At 38.1% G+C, this 15,187-nt stretch overlaps 1 protein-coding gene across 5 annotated transcripts in view; it reads right to left on the bottom strand.

Moving 5' to 3' along the window:
* Nucleotides 1-15,187, bottom strand: part of tiam2a (TIAM Rac1 associated GEF 2a) — an 82,358-nt gene that overhangs the window by 53,316 nt on the left and 13,855 nt on the right. For 4 of the 5 annotated variants that reach the window (XM_016475874.1, XM_016475877.1, XM_016475878.1 and 1 more), the window contains exons 2-3: nt 3,170-3,254; nt 1,128-2,229 (exon numbers count right to left, since the gene is read on the bottom strand). In XM_016475874.1, coding sequence (XP_016331360.1) covers nt 1,128-2,222 — 1,095 coding nt within the window. In that variant the 5' untranslated portion in view covers nt 2,223-2,229; nt 3,170-3,254. Of the gene's footprint in view, nt 1-1,127; nt 2,230-3,169; nt 3,255-10,730; nt 11,015-15,187 lie in introns of those variants that run through there. The other variant, XM_016475875.1, reaches the window with a different exon arrangement.

The raw sequence follows: 15,187 nt of genomic DNA, 5'->3' as shown, positions 1-15,187 counted from the left end.
AATATATTGTTTCCAGTAATTATAGCTTTTCAAATGTTATTTAGTATTTTATGCTTTTGGAAATTAATCTTTACCATCCTTAATTAGGCTTAATATTTAGCATTTTAGGCCCATTTTGAGCTCATGCGCTATAGTTAAGATGCGAGTGTAGGGAATTACTGCATTGTGATGGCAGAACTATAAGGAACATTTAAAATAGTGTGTTAAGCAATCATGCATGCTGTTACTTTGTACATACTAACAGTATTACTTTAACATGAACAGTTAGTAAGTGACTACCTTGAAACCAATGACAGTGTCTCTTTTGATGATTGATAATAATCCGTGTTAATTCGTATCTTGTCCTTAAGCATTTTCCTTAAAAGTTTTAGGCGAAAATAGCAAGTCAGATTGCTTGTACTATGACACTATCCTCAACAAGCAACACAATTTCAGGAATCATTCACATCCACAGCACAAATACTAGGGCTGCACGATAAATCGCATGCGATATTTAACGCGCATCTTGTCAGTAAAGCCGGTTTACACAGAGCCGTTGTTCACTGACGAGCTGCGCAAAACCACGTTCATATTCGCACGATTTTTTGCGCAGCTCGTCAGTGTAATGCTGCTCAATGTGAAAGCCCGCAGGTGATGGAGATTTACCGCTGATTACAGAACCAGCTTTACTGATAAGATGCGCGTTAAATATCGCATGCGATTTATCGTGCAGCCCTAACAAATACCAAAATCGGCCATTGTGAGTTCACAGGACCGCAAGTGCACATTAAGTGTGGCATTTGGGACAATGTTTACAATATCACTTTCATAACCCACCCAGTAAGGATGAGCAGTGAGGTTACAGGGAGAGAGAGATGCTGTCAGCTAATCATAACAATGCCCGTTTACTGACAAATCTTATACAAGATACCGTTTTTTGCAATTCTTAGAACTGAGAGTGAGCAATAGTAATGGCAATGCTTGCCTCAACAAGCACCACTAACAATATAAGACTGATTTTAAAAAGGAACTGTAGACAGGAGTTGACAAATTGGGTTCCAATTACATCATCCAACTTTTTAAATAAAATAAAATGGAATGAACATGAAATGGAAATGGAAACAACCAACCAAAAAAATTGTCCTTACCTGAAACTTCCATTTTTTCCTGGTCAAACTTCCAGTCCAGTCACTAATACGCCTAAATCTGTTCCTGATGGACACTTTCTTTCCATTATTGTCTAGAAAAGGCTTTGTTTTCTGGCTAGGTAAGGTGAAGGAAGAATATTGCTTTTCCTCCGGGCCGCCCTCTGACCCAAGTTCCTCCATCACAGACACAAAGGAGGACCTGTGCTTTAAATGGCTATTATTTGAAAACTGCAAATCCTTAACCGTGGGGAAGGTGGCAGCAAATCTGGGATCCCTGTAGAGGTCAGCTGTAGTAATGGCAGGCAACTGCTCAGCAAGAAAACCCACTTTTGTTGAAATACTTTGGCTGTTAGGGGATCCATTGTCTGAATCATGAAGTTCAACACTAGTCCCCCAGGGCAAGTCGTACAAGGAGCCATCTGAGCTCAGAGAGCTACCTTTACTGCTCTTGAAGCTGGCAACTGCCTGTGGAGCTCCAAAATGGGCTTCTAATGACGGTGTTACACCAGATACGCAAGAATTGGACTCTAAGGTTGGAGAAAACTTGAGGAGCTGAACTGGTCCAGTGCAATCATCCAAAATAAGAGAGCTGTTGGAACTGTTGTTGAATTCTACTCGTACACTACCATCTTTCTTTATAACGACCCTGGGGCTGCTCTGATCCTCCATTTCCGCAAGCCTGGAACTTTTCTCTAGTGTCTTCATTGTGTTAACAGCATAACTAGGGTTCCCTTTCTCCTTGTGACTACCATACAAGCAGCCATTTTCAGAAGGCAATGTCAAGCAGCCACCAGGCAGCAAGTCCTCAGAAACCCCATTCCACTGACTATTGGCACCACTCTTTAGTTTATGGGTGATGTAGTCATATTGGCGGGACATAAAGGTGCGGTTGCTCTTTGATGGGGAGGAGCTACGACCTATGTTTCTGGGCTTCAATCCAGAGTATCCTGAACCAGCATTCCAAAAGCCTAGAGGTGATAAAATGTCTTCTTTGGCAGAGTGGCCCTTGAAAGAATAGGGTTTCTGTCTACCAGGAATGATAAAACTATTGCTTCTAGAACCCTGGATGCTATACTGGCTCTCAGAGTTTCCCATCCCGGATCTAGAAGAGCAAGAAAATGATTCTGTCAGTGACATGCAATGCTTACCCTTATGGAGACAATTTATCATTGATCTCAAAGTAAAAGCTACAGTATGGTAATTCTTTTAAATCAGGGGTCACCAACCCTGCTCCTTGAGGGCTACAGTCCCACAGAGTTCAGCTCCAACCCCAATCAAACACACTTGAAGCAGCTAATCAAGGTGTTTGGGGTAGCTTGATAATTACAGGCAGGTGTGTTGGAGCAGGGTTGGAACTTAAGCAAAGCCACTAGAAGGCAAGCCTGCAACCTTTAGCCAAAAAAGCGTAACGGCTAATGCTAATGCTTCTGCTTTGGCAGTACGTGGGAAAGGAGAACAGAGAACTTCACTATGCTGAATAAACAGCTTTTTAGAGGAAACAACTTCTTTAATGAATCGAGAGCCTATCGGCTAATCATCAACATGTTTTACACTAAACAATACTTTTGGATTGAACTATTTTTAGAGTTTACATCAATAAAAATTCCGTTTTATAAGAAAAGTCACTGACTTTTTGCAACAGGTGTGATTCAGCTTAAAGCATTTCTCATTCGTTCCTAGTGTCGCACAACTCTGATTGAAATTCAGCGGCGTCAAGGCTGTAATGTGATTGGTTATTAAGGCACACGTGATCCAAGTTGACCATTCCACTTTCTCCAATAGTAAGTAATACAGACCCTCTCATCTCCCATCTCCCAATCTCTGACTGAAGTCTGCAGGAAGGTAGCCCTCAAGGAACAGATTTGGAGACCCCTGTTTTAAATACAGTTCTTATGGACTATGAATACTGCGTATTTTGATTCTGATTTAGTAATGAGTTTAGTTAAGAGTCTGCAACAAGTGACTGAGATTGTCCAGTAAAGTACATTGTAAAGCAAGCCATGGGGCACATGGCAGCAATAAACAGCAGTGTACGGACTTACCAAGGTAGTTAGGCCTGTTATGGCCTTGTTGTCTGCATAGTCACCATTCTGTCCTTCTGTTTCAGTTCAACTGTTTTATGGTTATCTGTGGGACAAAAAAAAACATACTGGTCTTAGAATCACATCAGTTAGTTTTAAAAGGTGAAAACTGTTCACAATACAGCTAAATATGAAATGAACAGATTCCAAAATCTTAGGAAATGCAGTTAACATATTGTAATGTGTTAAGATTTAGAGGGGTCATGAACTGAGAAACTAATATTCCCTTGATCTTTTGACAAATAAGAGGTAATTGTACTATAAAAACATCCTGTAAGTTTCAGAACTCAAAACTTTGTCATTAGTCTAAAAACAGTTAATATTGAAGGCAGTCTGCCAAAATGACAGCTTGAGGAATGTTCTACTCCAGGGGTGCCCAAAATCGGTCCTGGAGGGCCGGTGTCCTGAAGAGTTTAGCTCCAACCCCAATTAAACACACCTGAACCAGCTAATCAAGCTCTTATAGGCATACTAGAAACTTGAAGGCAGGTGTGTTGAGGCGAGTTGGAGCTAAACTCTGCAGGACCCGGCCCTCCAGGACCGAGTTTGGGCACCCCTGTTCTACTCTATGATGTAATAGTGTGGATAAGCACCGCCTCCGTAGAAGATGATCGACATCACTGTCTGTTTAGCCCCTCCCACCTATTCAATGTGCACATGTAGTGTTTACGAGAGAGGCGAATGCTAAGAGAGGTCTACGCAGAAACCAAACGATAAAGATGGCTGTAAAGAAAACAAGATGTGAGTGTGAGTGACTGTTTTTATTACGGGATCACTATTGCTTTGGCTGTTAAACAGATCGTTTGATATGTATTGAGTATTTATGCGTTTTTAACCTAAATCACAGCAGAGTCCATCTGTGAAGTACATAGACTGTCAAACATACACAAGCCAATCATAGCAGTGGGCGTTTACTTCGGAGTCTACGATCCGCCACACCTTTTCAAACAGAGCATTACGATGAGAGGGGTCAAAAACAAGGCAGCAAATAGCCTATTATTTCTAAATTATGTTTTTTGATAACATTATAAGTGAACCTCAGAGAACAGTACAAAATAAAAAAAACAGAGGCAGTTCATGACTCTTTAAAAAATAACCTCAGAAAACCTTTGAATTTAACCTTTAAATCAGTGACTCCTGAAAGAGCCACTAGTATCTCCAGAGTTTTTACATCTCGCTCTGTCAGTTGGGAACATTTTCCAAACAGATTTCACTTAATTCGCTATTTATTTTTGACATACAAATTCCAACAAGGTTTTTGGTCTGCACTGCTAAAAAAAGCTTCGAGCTGGATACTAAAAGCTGTGGTCAGAATTTTCTCCCAGTACTATCCACATGACCATACTAACCATACTACACATCCTTACAGTTCTCTCCCAGTCTGTAACCACCCAAAATGAAAATTCTGCTATTTAATCACTTTAATGCCATTCTAAGACTACATGAATTTAATTTGGTGAAGCACAAAAAAAAGATGTTAAAGAATGTTGGTAACAAAAAGAGTGACAAAAACAAACAAACAAGCCAAAAAAAATCTCAAAATATATATTTTTTATATTTAATATATTTTTAATATTCAACAGAAGAAAGAACGTCATACAGATTTATAACAACATTATTTTTGGGTAAACTATCTCTTTAAGAAAACAGTGTTCTACACTTTTTCAAGAACAGCTTTAAACAAGCCAAGTGATGCTGTAACATAGTTAAGAGAGGTTAAATCCTCATTAGCTTTAGCAGGAGATCAAGTGATTTCATCAGGTGATTTCCAGAGATCACTGGAGAATTACAGAGAGCTGAGTGCAACACACTGCATTTTGCAAGTTTATTTCAAAAGTAACATGTACACTACCATTAAAAAGTTTAAGGTCAGTTAGATTTTTTTGGTAACACTTTATTTAACTGTGTCCTTGTTTCACATGTTACATGTACTTACTATTGTAATACCAATAAATTATACATAATTACATGCAAGTAACCATATGCCAAACCCTATTCCTAACCATATAGTAAGTACATGTAGTTAATTAATATTACTCACTCAATAATTACACTGTAACACGGACACCTTAAAATAAAATATAGCCTAACCAATTTTTTTGTTTGATTGTTTGCTTTGAAAGAAATTAATACTTTTACAGCAAGGAATAAAAAATTTTAAAAAAGTATTTGACATTGTTACACAATTCTATTTCACATTTCACATGTTCTCTTGAACATCTTATAAAAAAAAAATTTTTAAAAAAGATGAAGCAGCACAATTGTTTTCAACTGTGAAAATAATAAGAAATGTTTCTTGAGCACTAAATCAGCACATTAAAATGAACTCTGAAGGATCATGTGACACTCAAGACTAGAGAAATTACTTAAAGGGGTCATATGATGCTGCTAAAAAGAACATTATTTTGTGTATTTGGTTTAATGAAATGTGTTTATGCGGTTTAAAGTAAAAAAAAACACATTATTTTCCACATACTGTACATTATTGTTTCTAAGTTGATGTATTCCCTCAGCGACCAGCACAGATCAGCTCTAGGCATGACGAAGGCATATCGTCCTCTTTTGGAAGACCAAACAAAGTAGTTTCGCTTTCACAACGAAGCACACAGCGTCTTCACGACATGGCTGCAGCGTCAAAACTACAGTGAGAATAAAAGTTACGCCTTCTTTCTTTGCGTGAACATTTGGGCGGCGTTATGCAAATCTTCCCACATAGTGAGGTAGACATGTGGGGGCGTGTTAGAACGAGCCGTTTTAGGTAGGTGTGGCTGACTCTGAACTTTTATAAAGAATATCTCTTTGGATTTGAGACTTTAGTCTTTGCAACTTTACAGATCTTCTTTATGCACCAAGAGCTTGTAACACTCCAAAGAGAAAGGAAAAATTTAAATCGCATCATATGACCCCTTTAATGATAAAAATGATAAAACTTTTTAAAATATTACAAATAGAAAACAGTTAATAAAAATTTTAATAATATTTCACAATATTACTGTTTGTATGTATGATCCAAAAAAATTTAGTCTTGGTGACATCTTTCAAAAACTAAAAAAAAAAAAAAAAAAAAAAAAAAACGTACTGACCCCAAACTTTTGAACAGTAGTCCCCTATTGTCGGTTTCTCCAGTTTAAGCTAACAATTCAACCAATTTTTTCTTTCTTTTTTTTTTTTGGTGCTTTACTATAACATTCCCCAATCACCAATGAATTCATACTCGATACAATAATGCAGTGGTGCTAGAAAGTTGTGAAATCATATGTAAAGCCTACAGTATATTCTAAAGAGAATCTGATTATACACACAAACCTTTGTTGGCCTTTGTGAAGGTTATTTATTAAATTTTCCTTTGAAGGAAAAATCAGCAAATCACATTTTAGATTTCATTTCGCTGTTTAACGTTTGCCAAAGGCCATGTGGATAATGCAGAGGACTGAAGGAAAAATGTTCTATGGTCTCATGAGTCCACAAAACGTCTTGGTTTTAAGTGAGAAGCATTACATTTGGATAAAACAACATACTGTGTACAATAATAGGAATCTAATCCCAACTGTAAAGCACAGTGGTGGCAAGTAAAGGTGGCAAGCCTGGTGATGAGAACTTATCTACAAAAAAACCAAGCTGAAACTGCAAGGCTCAAACTTGCATTCAACTTTGATTCAAAGATAGCCTGAGAAAGCAAATCAAGTGTTGTATTATTAATGCTGAGGCTTCCTGGAAGAAATGTATATAGGTCCAGATTGAAGGCTGGAATTAAGTGGACATCTGTCTTTGCCTAAATCTCCCCTCTTTGACCTCCCAATTCACTGCTTAACATCAATGCCAATTAGAGTGTTTGCTACGAAACAGCTCAGGAAAGAAAATGCTTATTGCATTTACACACAGAGTGAAATATAAGGTTTGAGTTTGACGAACAAGCCTGTTGCAGTAAAGCAATTGTGAATTAAAATGATAATTTTCCTTTTAAACAATAGAACAGATAGGTTTACAATTAGGTGGTTACAGCTGACAAAAAAAATCAAGCAGAAAGAGTAAGCAGAAACATAAATTACAGTATTTCAGTGACTACTGAATGTGGTTTATAATCAATAAAGACTGTAAAAAAAGTTAACAAGGTGTTTACAGAACTTTACATGCCAAAAGGTTCATGCGATAAACTGCTCAACCTTGAAAGCACAGCTGATGGAACAAACTCCAATGCTAAGTTGGCACCAAAAGCATGGCCATGCAAAAGGCACATCATTTACGTGCAGAACATAACAGAAGCCTAATGGAGCCTCCAACACTGTCACTCCCCCATCATATCGTTCTCTGTCACAGTTAGTGTCCTGCTGTTACGTAAGAGAATTCTTTATTATTAGACATGCAGCCCCCAGTTCATGTTTTCCCTCATCATATTACCATCCCCATGACTTGACAGCAGCAGCTGAGAACAGTGTTTAGATACAGGCATAGCATTTCACTTTTGTCCTTAAGGGGGGCAAAACGGGGGCCCTATCTGAAGCAGCATATATAGAGGGTTCATGTTATGTTGTTATTTGCAGCATTATATATAAAGCCTGGCTACGCTACCTCTCATAATACCATTGGATGATATTGGATGATAGCAGCAAATATCTGCATTTTGGATAGTTTAAAAACAGCCGATAATCTGTGAAATCCCACTTTAGCACAATTGAAAAAAATAGAGTTGTTAATGCATGTTCTATTTGACCCTATGAATCACCTGTAGCTTAAGCCAGGGTTTCCCTTCACCAAACATGATTTTAAGCGCCTTTCATCCAATACACTTCCGAGGAACAGAGTTTTTAGTAGTAAAAAAGTATTATTTTTCATAGCAGTATTAGTGGTAGTCCAGCAATTCATCTGGTACAGACATGAATACTCAAGAGACAAACAATATTAACTTTTCCTTCATTCAGTTTAGGGTTGGGCCGATAGACGATACCATCGTCCATCGCCGATGGCTGACAGACATCACGATGTTAAGCTGACATCGTGATTCCTCCCCCACCACCCCCTCTCACGCAATCCGCCAAATCCCATTTTCGTGTTCGGAAAGGAAATTAAGTGTACTACGGAAACTCTAAAGGGAATAAATAGCCTACGAGATGGGAGGATAAAAAATATTTCAGTACTTTTTCTCGCAATTATATCGTTGGGTAAGTATAGGCGACTGTATATAAATTGCGGGCATCAGGGAGTCGCTATTGAAACCACTTTCGATTGCGCGCTCTCATTTTACTTTCACTTTCGAGATTCACGATCACAAGGACTCTATACTATGGAGTGGCAGTACTTACCACACATTTGACAACATTTTTTAGATGTTTGTCATTAGTGCTCAGGATCTGCAAATCATTCGCCATCATCCTATCAGACATTTCTCCTTACTCTGTGTATGTGGTAAGTGAACTTTCATGTACTGTAATGCAACAGGCTACCGCTAGCAAGCAGCTAACCTTTTAGTGGCTCCGTATAACGCGTAATTTGTTTCACGCTTCGGGCACACCTCTACCACCACCCCCCCGCCCACCCCAATATATAAATCTGACATATAAAGACAAGTTTTTATGGAAACTCCCCTATGTGCAATCGAGTTGTTTACAAACATTTTCTCTTTTTTTTAGACTGGGATTATAATTTGGATTCTGGTGTTAATAAATGGCCATTGGTATCAGCAGAGAATTTTAGTGTGGGTGCAGTCCTAGTTATAAACAGCTTAAGCATAAACCGATTGACACTTTCCGACTGATTTCACCTGGCATATAAACCTGCATTTAATTAAGTGTGCATGTGTAATACATGAAAGGAAAGCGTCCTTATGACAGATTTAAGTGCATCCAGCCACTGCGAGTATTTCTCTCTAGTGGAGGAGGAAATATATTGCAAGCTCAGACTCTTCCTTGACTCAAGAAACTATAAAAAATATAGCTAAACATGAGTCTGTCGTCATTTCCTGCTAACATCTTGTAATACTCTGGGGTCTTTAATGATTTATTTAACATCACAACTCAACAAATTGAATACTCCAAGTAGAAAACATATGTGCTTATGTTTTAACGTAACCACAGGGAAATAAACTGATTTTTTAATAAAGTCATTTAAACTCTGTTTATTTGCATTGCTGGGTTATCAATTTGCATGTAAACTGGTACAACGGTTTATTTCAATAAGCAGATTTTTGGTAGTTATCAGCATAACAGTATGCACATAAACATGCTCAATGAAAGACTAAATGAAGGATAAATATATAAAAAAAGGCATAAAATAACGACTTTACCTTCACTGAAAAATACATGAAGTGAAGCATGAGAGGAGTCAGAAATACCATGTCTATAGATCCAAAAGAACAAATGCAAAATCCAAAAATCTCATCTTATTTTGCACCACAAAAGTAAACTAATTTATGTGAATGTCCAAGACTTCATTAGCTGCTATAGGTTAATAACTAGAAGAATGAAGTTGCACCACAAACCAATGTGTTTATGATTACGATAATACATTCAAATGTTACATTTACATTTAGTCATTTAGCAGACGTCCACCAGGAGGGAACAGTTAATGAAAAAGTCTGTGAAAGTGATTTTGTGCCTCTTTGAGATGGCACAATAATACGCCGTTCACTTGCAGAACGCAAGCTTCTAGAGGGCACATAACTCTGAAGTAATGAATTTAGGTAAATGGGTGCAGAGCCAGTGGTGTTTATGTAGGCAAACATTAATGCCTTGAATTTAATGCGAGCAGCTACTGGTAGCCAGTGCAAATTGATGAACAGAGGTGTGACATGTGTTCTTTTCGGCTCATTAAAGATTAATCTTGCAGCGGCATTTTGGATTAATTGTAGAGGTTTGATAGAAGTGGCTGGAAGACCTGCCAAGAGAGCATTACAATAGTCCAGCCTGGACAGAACAAGAGCTTGTTAGCAATTTATATCATAAATGTTATGATAACAAATGCCAGTTTGCAATATCACGCAGCATAACTGAGTACAGATCGATTGTCCAAGCAGTCTCAATGACCATATGTCTCTGCACTCAAGACACCCGTCAAATGTCAACTGATGGAATATTTCAACATCATAATACAAATATTGACACTCTGTGATAATCACCAAAAGCACATTTTTCCATCTCATAAATCTAACTGACATACTGACAATTCAATCTGAACACACTGACCAGAGTTCAATCAATCAGAGACCTGCCCTGTGTAGAAGTCTTTAGTTTAAAATGAACTGTAGGCAAAGGAAGTCTAAATGATTCAGACAGCAATAAGATAAAGTTACCCAGCAACAGCAGTAAGGCACTAAGCCTACACCTGCAGCCGTTTTTTGTTTTTTCTTTAATCCAGTTCGAGGCAACAAAGGCAAGAATGAAAAAGACAGACAAAAACACCTTTCCCTTCCCTTTGTGGAAAAGCTTTAATCTATAATGCTTTGAAATGCAAGACGAATCCAGTCTGTCTGATCTCAACCTCAGCTCCCATAGAAAGACACATACTTAAACAAGATAAAATGACTCACACAAAACCACACGCGCACACGTGGAAACTCCCTCCCAGGCTTTGAGTGAGTGACTCCCGCTCTGGACAGCACTGCTCCGGCATTAGGGGAAAATCTGATGTCTCGTGCTGCAATCAAGCCAGTGTTTTTTGTTTTTAGGTAGCATAAACTCTTTAAGAAGTCACATCTCGCACATATTCTATAGGCAAAGCTGAGGAGAGAAGCTGAACCTCCTGCAGTTTTCATTGGGGGTTTAGCGCTAACCGAATATTACCATGTCCACAGAGCTATCTGACCCTGCATAGCACCATCACCCCCACACTGAGGGGCAGTCTCCAGCCCGCCTGAAAGACGAGAACAGGAGGAAGGGCAGACGGAAAAAAGGGGGGAAGGACGGGTAAAGGAGGAGGGATTAAAGCGGGATTCGTTTTCAACTCCATGGGGAACCAAATCCCAAAATCTGATTACAGTGAGGTTGGATGTCAGTTTATATAATCTCAATTCTAACCTGCTCCCTCAAAACACTCTTCATTCTTTCTCATCTGAGGTCAAACAAAACATTAATTCAAACCGTCTTAATCAGAAAACCACAATGTCATGCAGCCAAAAATAGGATCACCAACAAGACAAGTTTGTTGTAAAATACCACTTATTGGTGATATAACTTAATGAATGACTAAATTAATAAATAAATAAAAGCCGAAATGTATCCCAAGCAAGTATATAAAAATGTAAGGAATCCTTTATGTTTTATGAGCAGTTCAGTGTGCAAACCAACAAAAACAGCATAGAGTTTTACTTTGATTCAAATTTAAATGAAAATAATCTGTGTGGACACTGCAGTGTGATGTTAGTAATGACAGAAATTACTTTGCTCATGTTTATTGCAGATAAGATACAACATTTCTGTACAGCCTCCACAATTTACTATTTTCATAAAGATAAGCATCGAATGGATGATACGAATTAGTAGATCATGTTTTAAATGTCTTCATGCAGTGACTGGTGATTAGTTCAACACGGTAAGAGCACAACGAGTAATGAGGATCAGGGTGACAATAAGAGTTGCTATTGTGAATGTTTAAAGGAGCTTGTGCCTTTGAAATGAGAATGTCTTTGTGGGAATTAGGGACACAAGGTCATACATATTCTAAAGGCATGATCCTGCTAATTACACTCAGAACAATACACTTTGGCCCTTACTGGGCTGTGCACAAAGCTAATTAACAGCATCTGTCGGTACAATAGCTAACATTAAAGAGAGCAAGAACTCACAAGAACTCTTCTGTAGCACTGTATGAGACGAGTTTCACTTCCATGGGTTTTATTTAGCTTTAGTTTGGCAAACACAAGCTTCATAGATCAATTGATTTTATTAGCTTCAGCATATGGAAACTTAATTGAACAAATAGAGATTGAAAGGTCTGGACGGCCATCCTGACTGCCATTAATCGTAACAGACATTAAGTATAATATAAGTATAATGTATAATAATAAGAATAAGCATTAAGTCTGGTCTGTCAACACAACAGAGGATAAAATTTTAATAAATTTTAATATACTAAAACTATAACAAAGATGAGCTTAATACAAGTTTTCAATGTGTTAAGGCCTATTACTTTAAAGGCCTATAAAGTCTTATACATTTTCTTTTTTAGTTCAATAAAATGTGGATTTGGATGACAATCACGAGGGCTTTTAGGGTGACATTTGAGATGGGGTCATACTTAATGCTTTTACACAACAAATGATAACTTTACTGTTTTATGCTCACTGTCAAAAAAGTACAAAAGATGTACCTTTAAGGTTGTTTAGGTACTGCCCCAGTTATAAGCTGTTGTACCCTTCAAGGTACCATTTTTGGATGATGTAAGTGTAGTCAGCTGCTCATATTAGTAACTTATGTACAGTATCTCACCCATAGTGACCACAGTATTTTAATAAATCTACAATTATACAGTATATACAGCCCTATATTAAACCTAACACTTTCCTTTAAAACATAACAAAATATCTACTTGTTTTATACATTCAATCAAAATGGACTTTAAGACCAAGCGGAATTTCATTAAATGTTGAGACTTAATTATGTGCGATGCATAAAAGGCTTGCCACAGTATACAGTCATACCGGTACAAGGGACATTATGAATCTTAAGTAAAAACAAAGGTTTTTAAACAGTTCCAATGAAGAATTTGCGACCCATGATAAATTAATCTAAATAAACACATTGAAATTCAGATGTACTTTGCTGACACATGCAGCATAGCAGAATTACATTGACAATTGACAAGAACAACTGTGTAGGTCAGCACAAAATACAGTGGGTCATGAGGAGTGTGTAAAATATTACTACAGTGAACCAAACACCAAAGGAGTATCAGTCTAGCCACATTTAGAAGCCAGTATCATTTTCAGAATGACTGAACGCTTGGCTCCCTAAACCAGTATTACATCTGTTTGACATTTCAGTCCATTCTAGTGTATTCAATACTGGCACTAGGTTTCCTTCCCCAGGTTTTTTGCTTCAATCAACTTGTATTCTTGTCAGTCTGTGTAGTTCATGATAGCCATCAGACAGACACTGGAGATCAGCAGAGACAAATCACACTCTTCACTCAACTCTCTAGCTGGAATTTGCTCTTTAAAGACCTAAATGTCAGCAGTGACCCCAAGTGCTATCATGTAGTTCCAGTAAGTCACAGACACACACACACAAAAAGCAAAAAGACAATGGCTGTAAACATTGGTGCGTCAGACCGCATCATTAAACCTCTGGAGTATCTCTTTTGATTGTTTGGGACTGTTTGTAATAGAGAGAGGATGGATTATGAGTAAACAGGAACAAAGAATATGAAAAGCTAACATGCTTGCTAATTAATCACACTGCCAGACATTCTGGCCTCCAGAGACAAACAGAGTATGAGAAACAACGAGTGCCACAAAGGCAAATCTGTTACAGATGTATGTGCACATATAACTTGAACCAAAAGCCAAATCTGTGATGGTTCAGTGATGGCTCAGAAGACCAAATACTGACAAATGAAGAGGAAGAGACAAGAACACGCATGAATATACTTCTTATGAAGTGAACCATCTTTTGAAATTAAATGGGTGTAAAAAATTGTGCCCTCACCCACTGCAATCTATCTCCACTGACACGCACGCTACACATGGAGGAACCTAAATCGTATTATCTAAACCACTAAATTGAATAAGGTTGACCTGACTTGCTCTGTGTCCTTTGCCGAGCAATCTGTCACGTCAAGGTGCTAGAGTCCAATGAAATCAAGGTTGAGTCTGATGTGGTCTGGGTGCTGAGCAGAGGCGGACAGTAGTGAAGTATTTTTACTCCGCTGTAAAAGTACTTTTCAGGTGTCTGTACTTTATCAGAGTGTTTTTCTTTAGAAAACTTTACTTCACAACATTCCAAAGCATAATATTAGGGATGCACCGAAAGTTCGGCAACCGAAATTATTCAGCCGAAAATAGCAAAAAAAGCTAATAAGCGAAAAGACCGAATAAATTGTACCGAACAATGATATGACACGATCAAATAGCAACCAGCGCAGAGTGAGAGGCACGCACTCTTTATTATGCAGCACACGTCAGCAGTGTGGAAGCATTTAAACTGTCGGAGAAAGACCCAAAATCATTACAAGCACCGACAGCGAGAGACCGTTTAGGACTGCATCGCATGTCTTCAATGAGAAGAGGAAGGAGTGATTGTTGCTGGTTACTGTACGATGATTGAAATCACGAAATGGCCTTAAACAATTAGTAAATAAACTGCAGAACGTTATGTTTTCTAATACACGCGCGCATTGCATGTATTCTGCCAGCGCTGCACGAACTCGCCGCGGATCTGCTTGTTAACCAGGGTTCAAAGTCCAAAGCGCGTGGAAATTCTGCGCAGATACAGTCGTCAGTTGCTCAGTCACATTTTTATGAATTTTTACAAGGCAAGTGACAATGCGATACGTACGACATATTCGTAATGAGACTCATTTATAAATCTGTTGTCACTATGTTACAGACTTTTCATTAAGACCCTAAAGAATCATATCAACTTGTGGAAAATGGGCATCATATGACCTCTTTAAACAATTAGTAAATAAACTGCAGAACGTTATGTTTTCTAATACACGCGCGCATTGCATGTATTCTGCCAGCGCTGCACGAACTCGCCGCGGATCTGCTTGTTAACCAAGGTTCAAAGTCCAAAGCGCGTGGAAATTCTGCGCAGATACAGTCGTCAGTTGCTCAGTCACATTTTTATGAATTTTTACAAGTCATGTGACAATGCGATACGTACAACGTATTTGTAATGACTCATTTATAAATCTGTTGTGAACAAAAATAAGCATTGAGGTCTTCTTGCGCGTTTCCGCCAAAATAAAAGTTGAGAAAAAGCAAGAACTCTTATCAACATTCATAAATGTTAGTATTGTAATTTTACTGTTGTTCTGTAAAATAAA

This window comes from Sinocyclocheilus anshuiensis, unplaced genomic scaffold, assembly GCF_001515605.1.
Source record: "Sinocyclocheilus anshuiensis isolate Anshui unplaced genomic scaffold, SAMN03320099.WGS_v1.1 scaffold1290, whole genome shotgun sequence".
NCBI lineage: Eukaryota > Metazoa > Chordata > Actinopteri > Cypriniformes > Cyprinidae > Sinocyclocheilus > Sinocyclocheilus anshuiensis.
The sequence above is the reverse complement of the archived record's forward strand: the minus strand, read 5'-3'. Positions and strand labels throughout refer to the sequence as shown.